This window comes from Melopsittacus undulatus, chromosome 1, assembly GCF_012275295.1.
Source record: "Melopsittacus undulatus isolate bMelUnd1 chromosome 1, bMelUnd1.mat.Z, whole genome shotgun sequence".
NCBI lineage: Eukaryota > Metazoa > Chordata > Aves > Psittaciformes > Psittaculidae > Melopsittacus > Melopsittacus undulatus.
In genome coordinates, this window is record NC_047527.1 from 146,034,868 (window position 1) to 146,058,294 (window position 23,427).

At 42.0% G+C, this 23,427-nt stretch overlaps 1 protein-coding gene across 1 annotated transcript in view; it reads left to right on the forward strand.

Annotated features, from left to right (window-relative positions):
• The window catches only part of VOPP1 (VOPP1 WW domain binding protein), a 62,047-nt gene that overhangs the window by 33,047 nt on the left and 5,573 nt on the right, over positions 1-23,427 (forward strand). The window contains exons 2-3 of the mRNA XM_005146967.3: positions 8,148-8,206; positions 22,389-22,466. Of these exons, the coding sequence (XP_005147024.1) occupies positions 8,148-8,206; positions 22,389-22,466 (137 nt within the window). The remainder of the gene's footprint in view (positions 1-8,147; positions 8,207-22,388; positions 22,467-23,427) is intronic.

Sequence of the window (23,427 nt, forward strand, 5' to 3'; positions counted from 1 at the left end):
AGAAGGATCTGTGGAAGGTGTGCATCACTGGATTAAATGTCAAGAATGAAAAATAAGGGTCGTAGAGAGAGGAGCAAGAGTTGCTGTGATTAAGCAGCTGCGCTCTGGCCTGTTCACATGCTCTCTGCGGAACAAATGAGTGTGTGGGGGATGCATAACATCAACAGAACAAAGCCCAGGAACTCCCAAAGCAACTGCCCTGAGTCCTGGAGACCATTAGAGAAATCTATTTTCCTGCAGCCTTTGATGGGCTGTCATAGCTTAACTAACCAGCATCTGTATGTAGCAGTGTCTTTCTACCTCAATTTTGTCTGTGCTGCAAATGACTGAGAAAATTGAGTTCTGAGTCCATCTTCCTTTGCTCAGTCTTTCTTTGCTTTGTTTTTTCTCTTATGGGAGATGAAAGGCAGCCCCTGAGGATTTAAGTACTAGGTAATTTAAAGGTTGTTTTCATTCTTGGGATGGTAAAAAGAAGAATGAAATGTACATAGGAAACAGGCAAATTTGCCAGTTCAGCATGAACTGAAGGGAATGAATGCTGGCATGGTTTTAGAAAAACTGGGGGAAACTGAAATCTGTAATTTGCTCTTACTAGTACTCCAGATGGAGTAAATTCCTGTGAGGAGTAAGTGCCTACTAGGGTTAGGGCTGGAGATGAACCAAGCTTCCAGTCCTTAGTCAAAGGAAAGTGCGTTTGGTATCTATGTCTTGATGCTGACACTGCAAGTGCTACCTGTGTTCATTAGAGGCTTAAAAGTAAAATTGTTGTATTGCTGTCATAGTATTTGTTTTATATATATGCTATATATTTATATGCTATAGATCACAGTATTTGTTTTCCTTCATTTTTAATGAGACTGAGGGTGGAAATAGTGAATATCCTCACTCTTGGCATGATTTTCCTTTCAATTCGTGACAAATGATCCCTTTTCCCCATGCACCCTATTTTATGGCTTGTTTTATAAGGTGCCTTATGACTTGTTCTGTAGTTAAAGAATGCAAATAATAACCTTGGTTTTATTTCTCATGCACATATGAAAGGAAACAGAGTAATTGCAGAAGCTAAATTCAATTTTGGAGCTGTGGAACCTGCCCAGTATCATTTGGAACAGATCAACTGCTTCTAGCAGAGTTGGGAAAATGTTACATCTGTTTCCTTCCATTTGGAACCGAAAAAAGCTACCACTACCCCCTCGAAGCTGCAGACTCCAGCGGAATGTTGGATGGTTTTTGTTTTTCTTAGGTGAAAATGCTTTCAATATGTGGCATGCCTCATGCTTTCTTGCAGATCTGCCATTAGAACTTCCAGTGTAGGGTCAGATCCACCAGGAGGGTGTAAAAAAAAAAGCAAACAACCCCAGCTTTTAGGTTTGTGCAAATGTTGCTGAGCTTATGGGTGTAGAAATAAGGTAAAGCATGTCCTGACCTTCTCCAGTACTGAGGATCTCTTGGCACTTTCATAAGCATCTGGCTTGACATCCTGATGGAGATCCAAGCTGGATATTTCACATAACAACTTCAGTAATTATCATAACTATGGTTTCCCAAACAGTTTGAAGATGATTTGGTACAGTTGTTCCATCCAAGACAGTCAATGAGGGTTTGGGCAATTTGAGTATGAGTCAGTGGTGACAAGCAATAGAATACGAGGATTTGAAATGCAGCTACATCAAGGTCCATTGGACATTAGGAAAAGGTTTGTCACTGAAAGGGGTGGTTGGTCACTGGAGCAGACCTCCTAGGGAAGCGGGCACAGCACCAAGCCTGTCAGAGTTCAAGGAGAGTCTGGATGATGCTCTTAATCATCTGGTTTAGCACTAGGTAATCCTGCAAGGAGTGAATGAGCTGGCCTCACTGATTCTTCTGAGTCCCTTCCAGCTGGAGATGTTCTGTGAGTCGATGAGAAGTTATTAATGTCTCAATTAGAGCTCACATATGCCATGAGCTGTTTAGCAGGTGCAGTGCCTCCCGCACACCGTGCCGAGTGCAGTGCGGTGCGCGGCGGTGCGGAGCGCAGCGGGAGGCTGCTGTCCGCGGTGCTGAACGGGAGCCCAGCCGCCTGCTGCTCACCCCGTGTTTCATTGTGAGCTACGGAAAATGAGGGTCTCCTGCTTTTCCTTACCCCCATCCCCTTTGGAGACTGATGAAAGGGTTATATTCAGTTGAAACTATTGTTTTAGGACTGAAGGGCATTTGCAATTTGCTGCATAATGGCAAAAAAGAATTAAAATAATGAGTCAGGCTCCTGAAATGAGATTGCATGCAAGGGATAGTTTGTACTTCTTTTGTGGGAAAGGTTAATAGATCTAAATGTAAAGTAATGCTTCCTGATGGGAGGCTATCTAACGTACAGTCCACATTAATTCAAAATAAAAATATGATGATTAATGCATGTGGTTTGAGCAGCAGAACTAATAAGAAATTGCTGTTTGTGTTGAGATTTTGACTGTTGCAAAATGCACGCTGATTAATTCAAGGTGGAAAAGGTGCTTCTTCTAAGAATCGTGTGTGGGAAATATTCCATTCTTTCTTGGAGAACAGCCCAAAATGACTGACCAGAAACATCTTCTGAAATACATTAAAATTGTTCTTTATACTTCAAGTTACATGACTTTGTGATGATGGTCTTGATGAAATGGCTGTATATCTGGAATAGTTTTTGTCCCATTTACAGTTACATGGGAGGGAAGGCTTGGTAAAGGATCAGCATCCTTTTATGCAAGACTTTCTTGCTCTTTCCTTATTACCTTAGTTAATAAAAATACCTTAGCATAATCCTAGCTTTTAGTAAGGCCTTTTGTGACAAGAACATGTCTTGGAATCACTGGTAACATGGCTTGCAAACTCAGTTTCCTAAAATAGTTTGGAGATGGGCTGCTTTTACCCTCAGTTGTTAGTATCACCAGGGAAGTAGAAGAGATGAATTTAGATAGAATCAGGCAAGGTTAAACAAAATGTATTTTCTCTAGTGAAACGTTTTCACCCTTAGGCTACACTTCTCAGTTTCAGCATGTGTTGTCTCTAGTGGATGATATTTTGCCCTTTTCTGGGCTGTGGAAGAGCAGTATACTCATATTCTTGTCTCTGTAAATCCAATCTTTCAAACTTTCAGCATGCAGAAGTCCTTCTGGTTTCAGTGCACCACATCTAATGAGCAGCTTGTAGCTCATAATGCTTTCAGCTCTTGTCTAGGCACTGAAATGGATAGTGTTCTGAAAACTGATACAATTTTAAAGGTCAAATCCCTTAAAGCATTGTGATTCCTAGCCATTAATGTGCCTTCTGGAACTGATTATTTAGCCTGGAGTTGCACTGTAGACTGTCCCATCCTTTTTTTCTGGGTTTTGTCAAATACTTGCCAGGTGCAGTGACCAGTAAAACTGGGAGAGAAATATGTGTGCAAGTGAGTTTTGCAGCTGTCATTCTGTAACAGAGGCAGCAGGTATAGCCAGTTGTTTCTCAGATGCTGTGGAGCCATATGGTCAGAAAGGTGTTGTCCTTCACGTTTCCTCAATTACTAGTTTGATCTAGCTGTGTGGAAGACAGAGTATTGGGTGTAGGTTGGAACAGGATTGTGTGATCCTCAGAAATGATGTTCCATGTCTTAGATACTTTAAACTCTTTGTTCTCGTTCCATGTCTTGGATACTTTTAACTCTTTTTCTTCCTGTTCCCCTACGAATTAATCCCAGCAGAGCCTCAAAGGCTGTCACCACAAGAATGATATTTTGATCAACTTGCACTCTACTAACGTGTAACATATACCCAGTTGACTGGGAGGGAACAGCACTGAGTGGGTCACCCCAGCATCCTAGGAGCCATTTCTGCCACATCAGTGTGGCAAGTCACTCTGTCAGTTACATTTTGGGGTTTTTTTGCTAATGAATCTACCTATATGGATCCTTATAACTGTAATATGTCATGGAAATTATATGTATCTTCTAGGGTTTTTTTGTGTGGCTTAAAAGAAGGAGCCTCACCCTCAGTTGCTGATAACTGATAGGGTTTCATTGACTTTGTGATTGATAGCAGACCTGTGCCTCTTAACAGAATATGGCTTTGAGCAAATGTCACAAACTCACTCTGAGCGTCCCTTCAGCATACAGATAGCAATCGCCCTCCCTCTGCTCTCCACAAACACATTTGTCCACTGTCTGCTGCTTTCTCATTGGTACTCGTAACAAAAATGAACTATAGTCCTACTGGAAAGTATTTACTGTCTGCAGATGGGGCTCTAATTGTTTTTACTTTTCCATTATTAATTTCTAACCTCCAGTAAAAGCACTGGGCGTGAATCCACTGCTCTCTTGATTACAGAGAGTACTTACTTGATCACCTCTGTTTTCTTTTTGTTGTCCTGTGGACTGGAAGATAGTGATGTGCAATGGGGAGGTTATTCCTGCTTAGAGACAGTATTTCTGCAAACCCTGCAAAGCATAGCTAATGATCTGTAGAGTACCATCTGACACTGGGTGAGCAGGCTGCCTGCTCTGTCTTCCCCCACGCCATGTGTATACCTATGTATTTACATTCTATATATAACGGCGCAATCAAAACCAGTCTTTGTTACATGTTTTAGTAACTTCTCCTCCTCATTGTTCTTACTAGCAGTGGTAACATTTGCAATTTCAAACTGTGGCAGGAAACACGTTTCCTTAAAGGAAATCTGAATGAATTTAGAGGCCACAGAAAAGGACAGCTTGCAGTTTGTATTGCTGCAGTCTGTCAAAGAAAACAGGCTCTGAGACAGATGCTGATGTATTTAAAAACAAACAAACAAGAAAGCCAGGTCTTGTGGTTTTTTTTCTCTTTCCAAATGTGGAATCTTAAGGAAGGTATTCAAGCATCTGTCTAATTCACATACCATTAATTCCCTAAAGATTACATATGGACACCAAATCAGACCTGCGTCATTTATTTGAAAAATGAATGTACTCTTATATTTTATACCTGTGTCAAATTGTTAAAAGACATGGAAGGAGAAATCTTATAAGCAAAATGTGCAGAGTCCTTCTAGAAAAGTCAAAAGCATCAGCAGGGCCATATCTAAGCCAGCTTAAAAGCCACAAACATACTTTTTTGCTATTAGTGAATGGGTAAATGGCTTTTTAAAGACATGAACAAATGCTTGTTAGAAACTCTTAGGTACAGCCTGTCTTCATATAGGAGCTAGCAGAGTGGGCACCAATGCTGGTGTCTGAGGTCCTATTGTATTGCAGTGATAGGAGTAATCTCTCCTTTGTGTCTGTTTTGAGGACTTCAGCAAGTTGCTGCTAGATGTGGTTTCTTGAGGGTTTAATACCCTCAAACAAGGACATCATCCTCCAAAAGCTCCGTGAAGATGAGAGCCCGATGCTGGTGGCTTACAGCCCCTCTCACACTTGTATGGCTCTTCATCAGCTTAACTAAGAGGCCAGTACCACTCAGAAGAATAATGTGGATCTTGTTAGGAGACAGGTGATCCCAGTCTGCTTCAGAGGATGTGTGTGGGATGGGAAAAACTAATCCATGCCCTGGCTAGCCTGTTCATTTCTCTGGTACATGAGTGCTAAAGACACTCAAATCCTTAGAGGCAATGACATTCTTGCCTTATTCTCAGCAGTGAATTCCTGTGAGCTCTGCTAACCGGCAGTAGAGGCAGTGGTTAGTAGCCGCTGCTTTATGTCAGGGTTTACAGGCGTAAAGTTGCCATGGAGATCAGTATGAGTTTCAGCTGAGGAGGGATGGCAACTGTTCGCCCTGTGTGTATAAATCTGTTTGACATGTCATGTGTATCGGATTTGGCTGTGCTGCCCGCACCTGAGGTCCACTGGCTTGTTTGCCTGATTCCGTGTAGGGGAGCTGAACAACTGCCCTGCAGTACTCGTAGCACTGGGATGTTAAAAGAAGGCAGAACTGGGACTGGTGCCTGCTGTTCCAGGGTCCGTATAATAGCAAAGTCTGGGCACTGAAGCACTTTCAGTGCAGTAAAGCTAGAAGAAATTGTTTCTTGCACAACTTTCCCAGGCTGGAGCCTTTCTTGTGACAGCAGTAAGGATATTGGTTGTCTGAAACAGAGAATTCAGAGGCAGAAACAGAAATCTTAACAACTTGGGAGATGTGGGAAGGAGGAATCTTCCCAACTCATTTTAGAACTTGTAAAGCAGATTAAAATACGGGGAGAAGAGTGAGCAGAATGAGTGCTGAATATAAATGTCTCCTTTACACTTGTAAAGGGTACACAGCCTCCACGTGCTCAGAAACAGTGCTGGGAAAACATCAATTAAAGTGCTCCAGATTGACGAGGGCTTTAAAGCTGTTGAAGCAAACAGTGACTCATATTGGTTGAGAAGCAGGAAGGAAAAACACTTAACGGCCTACAGCCTGAGCTGGGCTCTGAAATGAGGCTTCCCAAGGGGTTGACCTGCAGGCACTGGGATTTTAGCCAGCACCTGCTGATGTGCAGCCTTCAAAGGTGAAGAGCCAAAGTATTTTACACTGACTTGGCAGTGGACCTGCTGGGTTTACAATGCATATACATTCACAGGGTGTTACAGAGAAAAACTTGGCATACTTCAGAGTAAGAGGAAACAGCCGGGTGATGAAAATATTTGGAAGGAAGGGTAATGAAATTGGAAGCTTTGAAGGAGATGAAAAAAAGAAGGGAAAAGGGCAAATGTGAAGATAGATTTTTGAATACCACTTGCTCCAGCAGCAGTTATGGAACTTACCTCCATATACTTACTGGACCGGAGCATCAATTTGAGATTCCTCTCTGTTTATCCCAAGAAAAAAGCTCCAGCCCTTTCAACAGGAGCTTGTGCATCTTGAAGACTGGTGTGAGCCTGTTGTATTAGCAGAAAGGCCTTTTCGCACTGATCAGAAGTGTCTTCCTTCTCCTCCCCCCACCTCGTGTACTGCTTTTAACAATTTAATCCAGAGCAGTTTGTCTTCATGGGCTGTAATTGATCTGTCTGTGATTTAGCTCATCAGATGCTCATTAAAGAGCTTGCAGCCTTTCTTATTCATGAGGAATGAGAGTCGGGGATCTAAAACCACTTTGTCTTTGTCTTAACTGGATTCATTTAGTATTCTGGGATTCAGGGAGGCTAATAAACTTACACAAGCTATTATTTAAAGGTGAGCTGCCAAGTGAACATGAAGGATGATCCAGCCACCGCCAGTGTGCAGAGCACTCTCCCACATCGGGTGTCAGGTGTGAGCAGCAGAGGGAATTGCAGCTAAAACCACAGGAAGACATTCCTCTGTGGAGGTGTCCCACAATGTCCTGGCTGTGTGTGATGGGATAATGCAGCTTGTGGTAGAGCTGTGTCTGCAATGAAGATGGCATTTTATGCTAGTGATGTCAGTGGGATATGCAGAAATATTTTATGCCTTGTATATAGAGTTTGGGCTTGACATCTGGTTTTCTGTTTTAAGCCCCGCTATTGTTCTCAGCTGCCGTCTGTGCTCTGGCAGTGCCTGTAATGATGTGCACTTCCCACGTCGCCTGCACACACACACTGAGTAAACGCCTTGTCTCCATCCTTTAACAAGGATACTCTGGCAGTCTGTGAAAGAGAACAATACCCCTGGGCTGCAGAAAGCAGTTTCCTTTCCCCAATACTTTAATGAACACTTGAGATATTTCTAAGCTGTAGGAAGAAGAGATGGGATGGATGAGTTCTCCTTTCTCTGGCTCCACACGCCAGAGACTTCCAGAAGATGAATAATTCCCAGCAATTGCTGAATATACTGGGTAGTCATATGCTTAGTGTCATCAAACTGGTTGTGCCTTGAAGTTTCTTAAGTAACGACGACCACGAATGAGCTCTTCAGTTCTCTTAAGAGCTGTCTTTTAAGACAGCAGTTCTGCCAGGGAATACATGCAGCTGGATCCTGGGCCTGCACGGAATGTACTGACTGTGTTCAGGAATCGGGGAAGCTATGGGGCCTCACAGACAAAGGGATCTGAGCCCTGTTAGGCACACTGCCATTAGTGTGTCCTCACTTCCCAGTTGCTGTGTGTATCTGGATTGGGAAATCTTTGGGAATATAAACCTTTCCCAATTTCTCAAAGTCACGGAATGTATAAATACTCTGTGCTTGTGTTTATAATTGTACATTGTCCTATGTAAATATTAATACCATATTTTCCTTCCTTTGTAGTGTACGGAGGCCAAAAAGCATTGCTGGTACTTTGAAGGATTATATCCTACATATTATATGTAAGTAGTCATCGCTTCCCTTTTTGTGGTTTCTAGTGCTTGAGAGAATTAGATTCTGAAGGCTCTTACAGTGTTGTTCTTTCACTACTTACACTTTTCCCGTAACTTCTTAGAGACTTTTTCTAATTTAAAAATGAAGATGCAATAAACTTCCCTCTGTCCTCATGTTCCATCTCTTTCCCTTTCTCGATATGAACAAAAGTGTACAGACTTGTTTCACCACTCAATCCAAGTGACCTTTCCAATTGAAAACAAAATGCAGCTTCTTAAACAGCTCTTATTTCAGAATGCTGAAAGGAAACAAAAGTAGAGCCATGTGAGGACAGTTCTCTCTTTGTTTTGAACAAGGGCAGGTAATCAGGCAGAATACCAAGAATGCTTTGAAAGTAAATTTGTCCCTTTGCTAATAATGTTCAATTTAGGGAGTCAGGACAGTTTTCTTATCTGTGGCATAATTGTCCTTTTGATGAGTGGCATCTACATTCACATCAGGCTTCTGTGTGACCCAAATGTCAGTGACCTGTAGGTACATGATTGAGGATCTCTCTGAACTGCAGTTTGCTGTTTTAAACTGCCCACAGCAGCAACAAAGAGGTGGAGGAAATGTGTGGGTGGAATGTATCTTCCCTTTGGATTTCAGGGCAGATAAATGTACTAAACTTTGTACCTGGGTTGTATAGCTTTATAATTGCAAACATCTATAAACATAAGTTTAAAAACGTAAAGTGGAGTGAAGAAGCAGGTAGCAGCATTAGGTTGTCTGTTCCCTGAGCAATCTCTTCCTTGCTAAAAGATTGGAAGTTCCTGTAATCCTGGTGCTACCCAAGAACTTTCCTCCCTTTTCTTCTCCACCTCCACTTCATCTGCCAGAAACAGGAGAGAAATGCTAGAGACAAAAAGCAGCCAGGAAGCCAGGCAAGAAAGAAAGCTCACTGAAAGAATTAAACACTGGGTGGTTTATTCATCTGCGTTCCTCAATGTTATCTGCTTAGGAAGTGTTTGTGCTTAGAACTCACTATCCTTTTTTCAGGTGACTGAAATGTTGAGAATTACTCATAAATGGTTGGCCAGAACAGATGGGTGAATTTAAATAAGTTCATTTTCTTTGCATACCAATAACAGGACTTTGGTTCCACCTAAATTTTATTTTGTTTTACTGCAATGTGGGAAAGAAGCTGAGATGTTATGAAATGATGAAAATCTCACTGTGCCATCTCACTGTACTTTGACGTTCAGGAGTGTGTTACTCATCATCACCTCAATATTCTGCTTATGTTTCTGCCCATATGCTTTTGCAGCCAGTGTTTGTCTCCCTTGGTAATACAAAGGGGTATTGGATGTCAGTTCAGACTGTGCATGTCACAGGTAAATACATATGGAGTCCTGCAAAGGCAAAGGGTACAAAAGGCAGGCTTGTTATGTGCAATAGATCTGATGCATGCAAAGTTGCTTTCTAATTAGTTTCCTTTTAGTAACTAGCTTACCATTTTCTTTGTGCACTGACATGGAGCATCCTATAGAAAAGCAGTGTGTTTATTTTCCAGTCCGTCAAAGAGGTTAATTGGAATTGCACACAGCTATGAGCGTTGGAAGGAAGGAAATTGTGAGAGGGCCTATGGTGTTGGTGGGTTGCTTGATTTGGCAGATCTTTTACTGTGGAAGCAAAACTGCTGTGTATTGACTGCATGTGTGTTTGTGGTAGTTACTGCAGCACTGTTATCTGAGGCACTGCATAGAAGTGTTGCGATTGCCAGTCTCCTGGATAGTGTAAGTAAATGGAAAAAGGAAGGGAAAGGGGGTGGGATCTGTGTGTGCTTGGTGATTATTGCAGTGGCGATGAGTGTCACGTTATTGCTGTCGTTGTTATTGTGATTAGAAGTCTGAGTGAGGAAGAAGAAATGCCAAGGAAAGACAATAAGGATTTGGGGATGGTAAAGCTCAGAGGATAGATATGGTGTGACAAGTGGAAAATATGGAAGGGAGGGGAAAGAGGGTATTTGAGTACATGGGAGCACAGCAGGTTTAAAGGGGCATGCATCAAAAGAATAGGAGGTCATTGATGTCTTTGGTTTCCTACTTCATTACTTCTGCAATTTCAGTTTCTGTGTCTAGGATACCTAGCTGCTTCCTACCTGCACTGTAGGAGGTAGAGGAGAGGCACAACACCATTCTTAATATCTTTGGGTGAAGTCCCATTGCTTTGGCACTTGTTTGACCCTTCACTGAGTGAATTCAACTTGCTAATCCCACAGAACGTTGCTCATTTTAGCACATTCAAGTCAGTGTTGAATCAGCTTGGTACAGTTTTTGGCTAACACTGGTGGAATGGGAGGAAAGGAGTATTCTGCATATTGTGGGGGAGGAGGCATGAATAGGATCTTCTCCATTAGCATATGGTTAGATGTTAGATCATCTAAAAACATAATATGTAACTTTATCCTGAGAGTGTCTCCTCTGTGCAAATCTAGCTCTGGGATGTGCTGTAGTGAAATGGGTTTTATTTTATCTTACAATTTCTTGAGCAACATTCCATGAGAAGCAGATATATTTAGTCGAATGAGTCCACAGTAGATTCCCTTCCTTTCTATCACTGGTTTTCTGACAGAAGTTTTTTCTACCCAGTTAACATATGTAGCCTGTCCTTTGGTCTTGAGACTATCTTTGGAGACTTACGAAACCCAGCAATGCCATACTTTTTACTGATTTCCCTGTGATCTCTGTCCCATTCTGAGAGTATGTCACATCTCTCTTGGAGACACTTTGTGTTCTAAGGAAAAGGCTGGCTTGTCAGCTCAGAAATACCAAGTCCTGTGTGTGAGTTCACAGATCTAATACGGCATGCTTGGACCAAGGCATCCCTGAAGTGGCATGTCCATATGCACTATCCCTCCTGTGTAGGTGCATCATCCTAGGAGGTGCTTGCTTCTTCTTGCTTCTTCTCCTGTTGATGCAGAGAATTTCTAAGGCTGCTCTTAACTTATTTCACTAACTAAACCAACAATTTCTCCATATCCTAGTTGCCTGAGTCACAAGATATTGTCAGTTAGATACATTTTGCTGACACAGGAGAAAGGTATGTGGCCTGGAAAAATAAGCAAACAAATGTAAAGCAGAGAAAGGAATTAGTCATTGGAGTCTAATTCTTATCATTTGGAAAAGCAGGAAGCCAAGTTATCCCTGAAGTTGCTTAAAGAATTAAATCATACATCTCCTTGTGTGGATGGACATAAAGCAAATCAGAATTAAAGCTGTCTCAACAGACTTAACTCTGATCCTCTGCAAGGATCCTCTTCTTACTCTCACTTCAATAAGCCAGCTCAGTCTTATTCAAGATGTACCCAAAATGCTTATGGTTGGTGGAAGAGATTGTCAAGATACTTCTCTTATGTGGCAATAATGTGAATAATGACATAGTGAATGCATTAGATTGTGAAACCATCTCCTCTATATGCAGATGGCAACAGAACTTAAGATACTCCAATTGTTTTTTCCACTTCTGAATTGGGAATGAATAGTACAGTGAAAGCTGCCTTATGTTTTCCTGATGAGGAGTAGTTTGATTAGAATGATACTAAATGTCGTTCCCTGGTATGATTGACCAGTGCCATAGGTCTCTTCTGTTTAGTTTGCCTCCTGTTGTTAGCTACCAGCATACTGGAACTTTTAATGAGGTGATAAATTCCAGATGCTAGAACCTGAATGTTTCTAATCCTTTCCTTTCCAGGCTCCAAGGCACATTTATAAAGCAGCACAAATGTTTTTGAGTATGAGTGGTAAGCACGTGTCCACAGCAATAGAAATACCACTGCTGATGTCACTGGGTCAGTAAAGTTGACACCCATAGGGAGGGGATTGGCTGACTTGGAGGGAGAAAAGAGTTTTGATGCTACCCGGTATTGCATTAACATTATTTCAGCTCATCTTGTTGGATTATTGTGCACTGAATTTTTTGACAGTGTGATATTCTAAGAGAAGAAGCGAGGAAAATAGTGTAACTCTGGTAAGAGAACTGGAGAATAGATCAGGTGGAAAGGGTTCTCAGGAGACCTCCAGTCAAACCTCTTGCTCAGAGGTTGTCCTCTTATCCTACACCACTGGGAAGATCCTACCTCCATCTGCTTAGTAACCTCCTCCTGGGTATTAGCAGGCTGCTCTTGGGTCCCTCTGAAGCTGCTTATTCCCTAAACTGAACAAGCCCATGTCCCTCAGCCTCTCCTTGTTGAGCAAGTGCCTCAGCCTCTATCTTGGTGGCCCTTTGCTCCACTTAAGTTTCTTAAATTCATTCTTTTTACTGGGGATGTCAAAACCAAATGGGTGTTTTTTAGATGTGGTCCCACAAGTCCTCAATGGAAGGTGCTAAGTTATTTCCCTTGATGCACTGGCTAAGCTTCTGTTGACACAGTCCAGGATGCTACTGGTCTTTTTTGCTGTCTTGGCATATGGCTGGCTCACATTTTGTTTGCTGTCTACCATGACTCTAACGCCTTTTCAGCAGAGGTGCCACACAGCAAGCAAGATGTTCATCCTTCCCACAAGCAACACCTTGCTTTTGGCTTTGTTCAATTTCATGAGGTTCCTGATAGGCCATTCCTCCAACCAATCTAGATCTTTGAGCAGTAGCCCTGCCCTAGAGGTCATTGACTGATGCCCAGTTTGGTGCCGTCTCCAAATCTGATACCGTGTCACCAATTTGAGCAACATGTTTGTCAAAAGGACAGGTCCAGACCTCTGTGGTACTACCACCGATGACAAGTACTGTCCAGGGAGTTGACCGCTGCCCTCTGAGTTCCACCATCCAACCAGTTATTTTTACCCATCTAACTGTCTGCCTGTCCAGACTGTCATGGCCAAACTTGGGTACAAGAATATCACGGTGGGGTAAGCCTTGCTGAGGTTAGAGTAAATAGTATCTGCTGCTCTCTGGCTTGTCCACAGATACAGTGCACTGCTTGTGTAGTGGTAGAAGCTCATCTGCTGCACTTGTTGTAGATAAGGTTTGGCTTTCCTAACTTCACACCTACTTGTGTATGTGATGATTTCTGAACTCCTCTTTGGTAGCCTGTACCTGTCTCTACTTCCTGAATACTGACTTTTTTGCGTTGAGTTCCTTGTCTGACTATGTTTTGAATGCTCACTGATGTGCTATTAGGTGAAAGATCTCCAGAAAGAAGTATAGAAACTTCTGCTGGAAGAAAATGTTAACTATTGCTGCTGGTAAATGTGAAGAATAGAATAAGCATAGGGGAGTGTCACCTTATAAACTCTTCTTATCTGAAGCAGGGCCTGAGTCAATGTTACCAGCATGTACAGATGGTTGTGCTGTATTTTTAGGCTAATATATTTCTGCCATGGAAAGTAGTTTACTTTATACAGCAGACAGCTGCACATGTACACATTTATGTTGATTAAATCTGTTTATTTTTTCATTTAAAATAAATATAAGAACATTAATGTAAACCTAAAAAAATAAGAGAGTGTTTGCTATATTTTTCATGTTTAAAACATGTTCCTGCCCTACATGGAAACAGTTGATTCTTTTTCTTATTATGGAGAAGAATGCTGATTTTATTCTGTTTGTGGTTTTTCATGGGTTTTGAAATAAATTTCTTGTGCATTTCCACACACTTCTCCACCTCTGCATTTAAATTTTGTTGTATTTATTACACAGTTGTATTCATCTAAGTGATAGGTGAGTTAATGAATGTAAGCCCTTATGTGCTTGGTGGCAAGTCTATAATAATAATCATGTGCATTATCAAGAACCTGAAAAATGTTCCGGATGAGAACAATAAAAAAGCAATGTTCTCTTGCTTTTATACAGACAGCTTATATAGTACTTCTTCCATCAGTGTGTCTACAAGAGGCTGGAAACCCCGCCAATCCAGACACATGGCATGTTTCATGACGGGAGCTACTTTCTGTGCTCCACATCCTGTTATGTTTACTGCTTTTAATTAAGTTGGCTTTCCTGATGATACACTTTAGCTTTCCCATTGCAATTACAGCTGCACGAAGTGTCAGCAGGTGTGTGCTTACGGCAGTAATCTAGCTGTTGATTTATTCTTCCATTTGATTTGAAGCTGGCATGAAGGAAGGAGAGGGGAGGTAACATAATAGTTTTGCATGCTTCCAGGTACCTTGAATAGCTGGCATCATATAGAAATGGAGACCTGGACTCAGACCAGAGCCACCAATTTAGCAGCAAGCAGCCTCAGGAAGAGCCTGTTTGCATATGTAGTTCAATGCAAGAATGTAAGCGCACAGTTTGTATCATGAAGGAAGACAGCAGTAATTATCAGACCATCTGTGTATAAAGGCAACAGAAACCCACCAGCATTGCTCAGTCCTATGGGGCCTTGAGCAATAATGGCACAAACTGTCACAACTAGCTTCAATAGTCCGTGTCCTCATGATGCTATGTTCCTTTCTTCAAGTAAAGAATAAGATACCCTCAGTGTTGATGAGTTTTAAGCTAAAATAGGAGAGATTCAGGCTACACACAAGGAATTCTTTACAGTGAGATTGGTAAAACACTGGCACAGGTTGCTCAGAGAGGTGGTGGATGCACCATTCCTGGAGACATTCAAGGCCAGGCTGGATGTGGTTTTGGGCAACCTGATCTAGCTGAAGATGTCCCTGCTCATTTCAAGGATGGGGTGACCGGATGAGCTCTGAAGGTTCCTTCCAACCCAAACTGTTCTACTATTCTGTGATTGGTTGAGGTTGTAGTCCTGACTGCTATAATCGCCCAGCAACCACACACTTGAATTGGCTTCAGTGGATCAGTCATCCCAATGCACAACTTGGGGAGAACAGGGCTACCAAATTAACAACCCACTCAACTTGCTAGGAGTGAGTCCTGAGGAGGGGAGAGGTATTTAATATCTCAGCCTTCAGAGGCAGGCAGGCCAGGTGACTGACCTGATTTGAGATCTCAAGCTTCAAATGATTTCAGAGTTGGAGGCTCACCAGCCATAGGCAGGTTATTCTGAGAAAGGTGGGGAAAGAGAGAAGAAGGCAGTCTCTGGCTTCTGATAGAGCACTCCTCTGAAACCAGGCTCTCCTCTGACTGAGCGGGAGCAGGGGGCCCAGTCCCACACTGCTCTCATTTCCAAATATGCAATAATCACTGTTGTGGCTTATAAGGAGTGAGCCTCAATTTTTCCAGCTGAGGCTGTTTGATCTGACATACACTTCAGAGCGTGAAGTCTTCCATGACCCAGGCAAGAACCCTAATGAAAGGCTAAAAATCAGTTTCTTATGGCTACCTGTACCTGGTTTGAGCTCTAGTGGACAGCATCAAGGAACACTTTACCCCAAAGTCATCTTGAAGCATCTAACCCTTATTGCAAGGGGAGACCATGAATTAAAAGACTTGGTGGCACCTCACTGTTGATCATTAGTTCCTGTGTCCTTCTCTGTGTTCCATCATGCAGTGGCTTGTGAAGAGGAAAACAGAAGACTGCTGAACATTAGTATGTTCAGTTCAGGCAGATAGCAAATTCATAGACACCCATCGCCCCCTGCCAGCAGACTGCTTATGATCTTGCAAAGCAGTGATTAGATGTGTTAGGACTGCTTGCCCACTGGGAGCAGCTTGAGATACCAAGGACTAATTGTCTGTTTAATAAGGGCCCCAATGATTCACTAGAAGTCCTCGTTCTTGTTGGTATGAGAAATTTGCACTTCCACCTCCAGAAAATTAAAACTCATCATGCAGATTATCTATGACTTACTTTTCCAGAGCCTTGAGCTATGCTGTTTCTCTGCTTTGTTCTGTGAAAGGCCTGCAGCCTGTGTTGAAAAGCACCTGTTTAAGGTACCATGTACTGCCACTGTACCAAACCCAAACCACAGACGTTCCTGCTAGACTCTACCACAGGAGGAGCAGAGGGAACTTCTAGATGTATGTGTAATGGCAGTATGCCAAGTGGTGGGAATTGCTGCCTTTAGACATAACAAGGAGAGTCCCTCTGTAGGTTGGTTCTCCTCTTGGGATCTGAGAACTGGTGTTATAGCAAGCTGCTGGGTAGCAGAAGGCTTGTAGAAGGGTTGGTTTGACAGAAGCTAAGCTTGATAGAACATTTCTTATCACATCAGAAATGGGGGAGGATTTATCATATTCCACCCAGTTCTTGCACGGGGGCAGTGTTTATAAGCTCTTTACCTAAAGAATAATTGGGAAATAATCCCTTTTCAGCTGTTGCCTGCTTCTGTTTTTCAAGTCTGTGTGAAGGACAGGAGTCGAGTATCTCGTCTCATTGTAGGACAGTTTAGTTGTGTCAAAGCAGACAGGAATCTAATCTGAGTAAATATTCTTTCTGTCTGTGTTGTTTCTACTCTGTAGGAAAAAAATGACCTGACAGTCCCTTTCCCTCTTTTGCTGTACGTTTTCTTTTGTAGTTAAGGGCCGGGTGACTTACCAAGTATCTGGGTAACTATCTCTAGTGCTCTTCCGGGTAGAAGCAGCAGTGTTTTGCTGTCAAGTACTGATGTTCCATTCTGCGTTCATCTATGAAGCAATTACACTTGTTTGTATAGTTATATGTGTTGCCAAAATCAGACTTGCATTTTACAAGGCGCTGTTCTTGCGTGTGCTGAGAGATCATCTTTGCTACATATAAGAAAAGGAATGCTTAGAACCTGTAACTGCAGGTGGAGTTGCATCCCTGCTGAAAATTAGGCCATGTACAGACATACTAAGGGGACACAAGAAGCTCTAAAGCTAGGGCTGGAAAGTAGAGGTTGACTATCACTGCTCCGCCAGCCAAAGACCTTGCCTTTGTTACTGCTCCTCAAGCATTTAAGTGAATGCTGGTGGAGGGATGTGGTCTTTGGTTGCAGCATCTGTCTGGAGATTGATTATACTACTTTGGGACTCAGAAATAGTTACTTAGGAGGGACTCCTGAGGGCAGAGTTGGATTCTGTTTTGATTTCCATGTTTAGCGGCTGTAGCAAAATGGATTCCTTGGGATAACATCTCCACCATGTTTGTAGCATTAAGCTCTTCCACATTTCTGGTGGTCTTCCCCATGTATGCAGTCAATAATCTGTGTTTTTCCTTGCATAGCAGCACAGGCAATGGTTTTGCTTTGAAAACTGCTTTTTATTGAAAGATGGAAATGTACATACAGAATGGATTGAATGAACCAATGATGAAATAAACTTGGTAGAAAAATAAGTCTCTCTCAGTTATGTGGTACACCATCTGTTGATCCTTGTTTCTCATCCTTCAGGTCTAAATCTGAATCTTGTGGCAGCATAGTCCTGTTGAGCTCAGTGGCAATAGTCCTTATGGAGAGCACAGCCAAGGCTGAGCTTCACCAGAACTGTTTCTGCTAGTCACTTTGTGGTGATTGCCTGCTTTGCTTTTCGTTTTGTTTCCTGGCTTGTGTGATTTTTCTCTGTTCAGCCTTGCTGTGTGCTGGCAGCTGAGTTCCAAACACATTAAATATTGAAAACAAAAAAGCCTTCAAACCTTTTGTCCTAGAACAAGTAAATACATATGCACACTTCAGCTGTCTCCCTTCATCTCTTTAATGCTAGCAGACCTGAGCCTTCTGGCTTTGAGGGCTCAGCACTGAGTCTACCTGGAGGTGACCCAGCAGTCTACCGCTTCTAGTTCTTATGAGCATTTGTTCTTCTTCTGGTTGTTTGCCCGTGCCAGTAGTAGGACCAGAGCTGGGACTTCCTTGGAAATCTGATGCAACCAGCCATTCCCACCAAAATCTTTATCTTCTGATCGTACTTTTGGTCTATTGCTATATCCTCCTTTACATAATTTCCTGGCTTCCTTTGGTTTTCCTTCCTTCACTTCAAAAACTGCCAGTGCTGCTTATATTCCAGTGAATCCCAGTTTGCTTCCCAGATCTTACACATACATGCAGCAATGACTCAAACTATGACTGGTATGCAACCCTTTTGGGAATTAAAGTCAGGTTCATCTTCAGGACACTGGTTAGAAATCATTCACTTTACAGGTACAGTAATGGTTGTGTGGGGTTTGTGGTTTTCTTTCATTTCCCATCCTCTGTGTCTATAGTTGGGTTTCTGCCACTACCTGTGGATTAACAATTTATGCTTTGTTTTACTCTTCCAAAAGGCATTGATAATCAATCCCATTAAATGTTAAATTGCGTTTTGGCACATATGATGCAAATGGTCTAGAGAGGAAAACTAGAGAGCGCTACAGCCTACATTTCAAAGGTGTTGATGGGGAATACCCATGTAAAGTGAGGACAGGGAACGTCGTCATACCGCTAAGGTCATGCAGTCTACTGGAGACTGTATTCCTTGCTTTCCCTCTTTAACATTTCCACTTTTCAGCGATTGCCAGTCAGGGAATTATTTTTACATGCAATGCTTTGCTGTGGCAGCTCTGCTAACAAGGGACTTGTTCAGCTGTGTAGATGTAGGTATAAATGGGAAAGAGCTTCTGGACCATTGCATTGAGTGGCTATTATCCACAGAACACCTGCTCTAGTACAGGGTTTGTTTGTGGGGTTTGGGTCATACCATATACCTTTATGTGAAACTTTGTGCTTTGCTTGTCCCTTAAGGAAAGAAATCCAGCATCATGATTTAAGTGTGAACCCCTGCAGAAAGCTTGTCACTATGATCTGACATGCGGCGTAGCTTTGGTCTCTGACACAGCAGTTACTTGGTGTGCTAGCAGTGCAAGTCCTTGGGCATGCAGGTGCACTCATTTCATTCTACTGAATTATGAATGAAAAGATATACCTTCTGAATCATAAATCACATTGTAGACAGTTTCCAAAAGAGAGACCGTAAGCTTGGTGAAGTTTCAGATTAGCAACTAATGGATCATGTCTTATCCCATGTAATGGGTTAAATTTTGATCAATGAAACAAGCATTGCCCTAGGGAAATGCAGTTCTGGGGATCATCATTTATGTGTGAAAGAGAGAAACTGGCTTTGGAAAAGTCTTCTGTAGGAGGTGGGGTTGGTCCAGTTCAAATTGGAAGTAAGGCTGATTCTTTTTCAACTGGCATTGGGCACAACCAGTCCTTCTCCATAAAGCAGAGCCAAAACATAAGTGTAACTTAAAAGATATGCATACTGGTTCAATAAATATATGTGCATGTGTTTAATTGTTTTTTTTATGAACCAGGGTCTTAATTCTGCTGGGATTTGCTGTCAGGCAGTAAAAGATAGTACATCAAATACTGATTACACTTAAGCTTGTATGTTACTCTATTAATAAGCTGATTTATTGTCATCTTTTGCCTGCTAATAAATATGGCTTTTGTAAGTTAATTTTCTTGTAATTGGGATTGATGTTACTGAAGTTGTGGTGCTGTTTCATAGCACATTGAATCAAGAACAGGAGATCAGCAGAGCTTTTGTGGTACCCTGACAGCAGTATCAGTAAATGGGCCGTTTGTTCTTCCAGTCTTTTTTGGCACTACTATCAAGTGGTGAGGAACACAAACAGCAGGTTGTTGTCATGGCATCATGCTTGATTCCAGGCTCCTACATATGGGTACATGTGTCAGTACTCACAGGCACACAAAATACAGTGTCTGCGTGGGCACTGGGTAGAAGTGAATAGGTTACTCAAAGGGATTTCCCTTCGACTTGTGATACTGGCTCAGCTTCACAGATCCACCCAGCAAATGCAGTGCTTAGCCTTGGATAAGTTGCCTCAGAAAGCTTACTGGCTATTAGAAGATGGAGCTTCTCTAAGCGCAGCCTTCATGAGAGACTTCTTCATCCTTTGCATCGTTTTCATCCATTTGAAAGTGTGATCATCTGTGTAGGAGATGAAACTTCTCTTTGATGGCCTGCTTGTTTGGCATTCAGTGGTCTCAGGAGCTTCATAAACATTCAGCAGTTGAGCTTTTCTGTCTTCCAGCTGGTGCTTTAGTCCTCTCTTGCTGGAAGAAAAGCTAAACCACTGAGACTTTAAAAACGATGCTGACTTGTAGCAGGGACAATTTAGAGATTAAAAATTAAAAGTCAATTCAGGTATTATGCTCTTCATACAGATGCTGTTTTACTTTTGGTGGCTTCAATGACCATAATTGTGTATTTTAAAAGAGCCTTTTTCCATCTCTTCTGGCTCTGGAGGAAACATGCAAAGTAAGCAAGGCAAAGGTGGGCAGGGGAGAAGTATATGTTTTAGTTCAGCTTTTAGTACAAGTTAAGCTTGTAGAGCTTTATCTGGGTAATGGCTCTGGGGCCAGGCATTGCTTGTGGTCAGGTGTATGTGTCTGTGCTGACAGAGCCAGTGTATGGAGACAGAGGCAAAGACTGCTCTCATCCCTAAAATCCTGGTTTTTGGCCAGAATTGCCTCAAGAAGGGCTTCTAGGTTTATGGGCTCCATTTCCTCTATGCTTTTCTGGCCCAGAAAAGTCCTTGCTGCGCAGCAGCAGCAAAAGGGGCAAGCTCCCATTGACATGGATGAGGTGCTCCAACCAAAATCATGTTGAAGAGCAGAAGGGGTACCATGACCACTGGTAACAGAATAAAGCTGCTGCCACCCCATTTTGTAAGGGGCCAGAATCTAACCATGCATTTAACATACGTCTTGAAAGCTTCTGTTGTGGGGGGTTGATGCATTTGGGGAGCATGGAGGAAGTCTTAATTTCTTGATCCTGACAGGACTGAAGTTAATGCTGACTTACTAAATCTTGTTAGTAGTTTTGTGAGCTTTGAGTATGAGCAGTTGTTAGGGTCCTTGCAAGCTTTAAAGAAGAAAGGTTGAATATGGGCTGCTTTTAGTTCCAGGCACAGCAAAGTGGGCGTTTTCCCTTTGGGCACAAGCATCTTACTCTTCTTGAATCTCAGACTTGGGTACTCAAGTATCTTAATGGGCTGATCATGTCAGATCCTCTGGCTTGCTTAAATAAATCCTGCCTACTTGTCATCAGAAGAGTGAGTAACTCTTTTCACTTGCAAAACAACTACGTGTCTATAGAGCATCCTTCTCTGGCCCAATTAGGGGCTGAAGCTGTGTGACTTGACATATTTTGTGAGCAAATGCTTGGTAATTGAGCGTGTAAATGTGTAATTGTCAGTACAATTATCCAATTGCTTCTTTTTTCTTCTTAGTATACAAAAACAGGAGCACAGTCATGCAGGTGGGCAGATTTTCCAAACCCAGATGCTTAAACATGTGCTTTGAGCATACAGATGTGAACACCGTTAAAAAGATCAATCCAGTTGTGTAAACTCCTCTTTCTCTTTTGGTACATTGATACGATAATCTGCATATTTACATCAAAGTCTGTCACATAACATAGGTTTTGTGTTACCTCTGTCCTTTTTCTTAGTAAATATGTTTCATTGGGCCGTTACCATAGAAATTGTTCTGAGGTTGCTGTTAATGTGCTGGCTTTTAGTGAAGGGCTATCTTGTACCTACAATAGTTGGTTCTATAATACCTTTTAAATACTTTCTATTCCATTTATGAAATATTCATTTTAAATGTGTTGGGGTTTTATTTTTTTGGAGGAAAGTCTATTTAAATAATGGGACTTGCTGGCAGTTGCAGTCCAGTGCAACTTCTGAGAAGCAAGAGATGCCATTAAATCTGCAAATAACAGGAGGCTTGAAGTTTTCTCTGCACTCGGTGATTTCTCTGTTTGGAAGCTGCTGATTTGCAAAGAATGAGAGATCTGGCAGCTCTGACCTTGCAACTCTTGTCTGTTGCAGTGACTAAAATCCCCAATGGCTCATGTTTGAGGTCTGCAATGTTCATTTACTGTGGAAGAAAACACAGTAATGCTGCTTTTCTTTATAATACATCCTTTCATATAGAATTAAATGTTACATTCAGTCTTTTTGAGATGGCTTTAAAAGAAATATAAAGGAAGGTAGTTTCAGTAACATGCAAAAAGTTCCTGAATAGTGATAGAACTGTGCTATGGATGTGTACATGTGATTGACAACTTTATCTGTTCAGATCAGTAGACCCACAGAATAGTTCGGGTTGGGAAGTCCAACCCCCCTGTCATGGGCAGGGACATCTTTCAGTAAATCAGGTTGTTCAGAGCTCCATTGCAGCTGGTCTTGAGGAGGCTTTGCCTCCCAAGCTCATGGCAATGTTGTAAGTAATGCCTCAGACAGGATTGCAGATGGCATCAGAGTTGGGGATGCTGTTCTAATCTGAGTGACAACCACTCCCCTAACACCCCTTTCTCTCTGTTTCTCTGCAGATGTCGCTCCTATGAGGATTGCTGTGGTTCAAGATGTTGTGTGAGAGCTCTCTCTATCCAGAGACTATGGTATTTTTGGTAGGTCAGGGTGTTTGGGAATTTTATGTCTGTCCTGTTCTCATTTTGTTTGTAGGACTTAAATCAGGGTGTTACCAGCCTTAGTGTTTTGAAGTAGGGTACAAATACGCACTGTCTGTACATATGAATGCAAGGAGTTTAGGTTTTTGCTTAAAAATTCTCCTGATGTAGTGGGAAAACATTTAAAAATAGAAGTTCCTTGTTTCAGGTTGGCCTTTCCTGCTTCTGCATCCTGCAAGGCTGTACAGGCAGCAGTACTATTATCCAGTATTGCTGAATTCCTTATGCCTGTCCCAGCTACTATCAAGCAGCAGCGTTTGTCTGCTTTTATTGAGCACTCAGTTTTAAAAGAGGATTGTATAAGGAGGATTGTGCATTTAGGCAGGGCTTAAGATACTCCTGCCAGCTGAATTGAGGCTTCAATTAAAAAGGAAGAGAAGTACATTTATGGCTATGAGGATTTTACTGGAGATGACAGCAAGGTGAAAGAAGGCAGGAAGATCTGAGCTTGTGAAACCAGCAGCTCAGTAATCTAGATAAAGCTTAAACTAAGCACTGTTATATGCATAATGAAAAAATAAGGTAAATTCGTTTTGGAGAGGAATTTAAGAAAGCACCTGAATAAAATCTTCTTATTGCAGGAGAGAGAAAGTAAAAGCTGTCCTAGAAAATGTAATTTTCAGGTATTTTTATGTAGCATTTGATTTGAAGACTGCTTAAAAGAAAAAAAAATTCCTTCAAAATGGAAACGAATAAACGCTGAAAACCAGAAGCCTGATCGTAATACAGAGATTTCCTGAAGCTGACTGGGATTTGGGTGTACAATCCTCACTGATATAACTGAGGAGCTCTGCATCTCAATCCCTGGGGTGACGTTGTAAATCTCTGTTTTTCTGTTCAGAACAAATCCTTTGCAGGAACGCTGCCAAAAGGGAATGTATTAATATAGGCTTACGGAAAC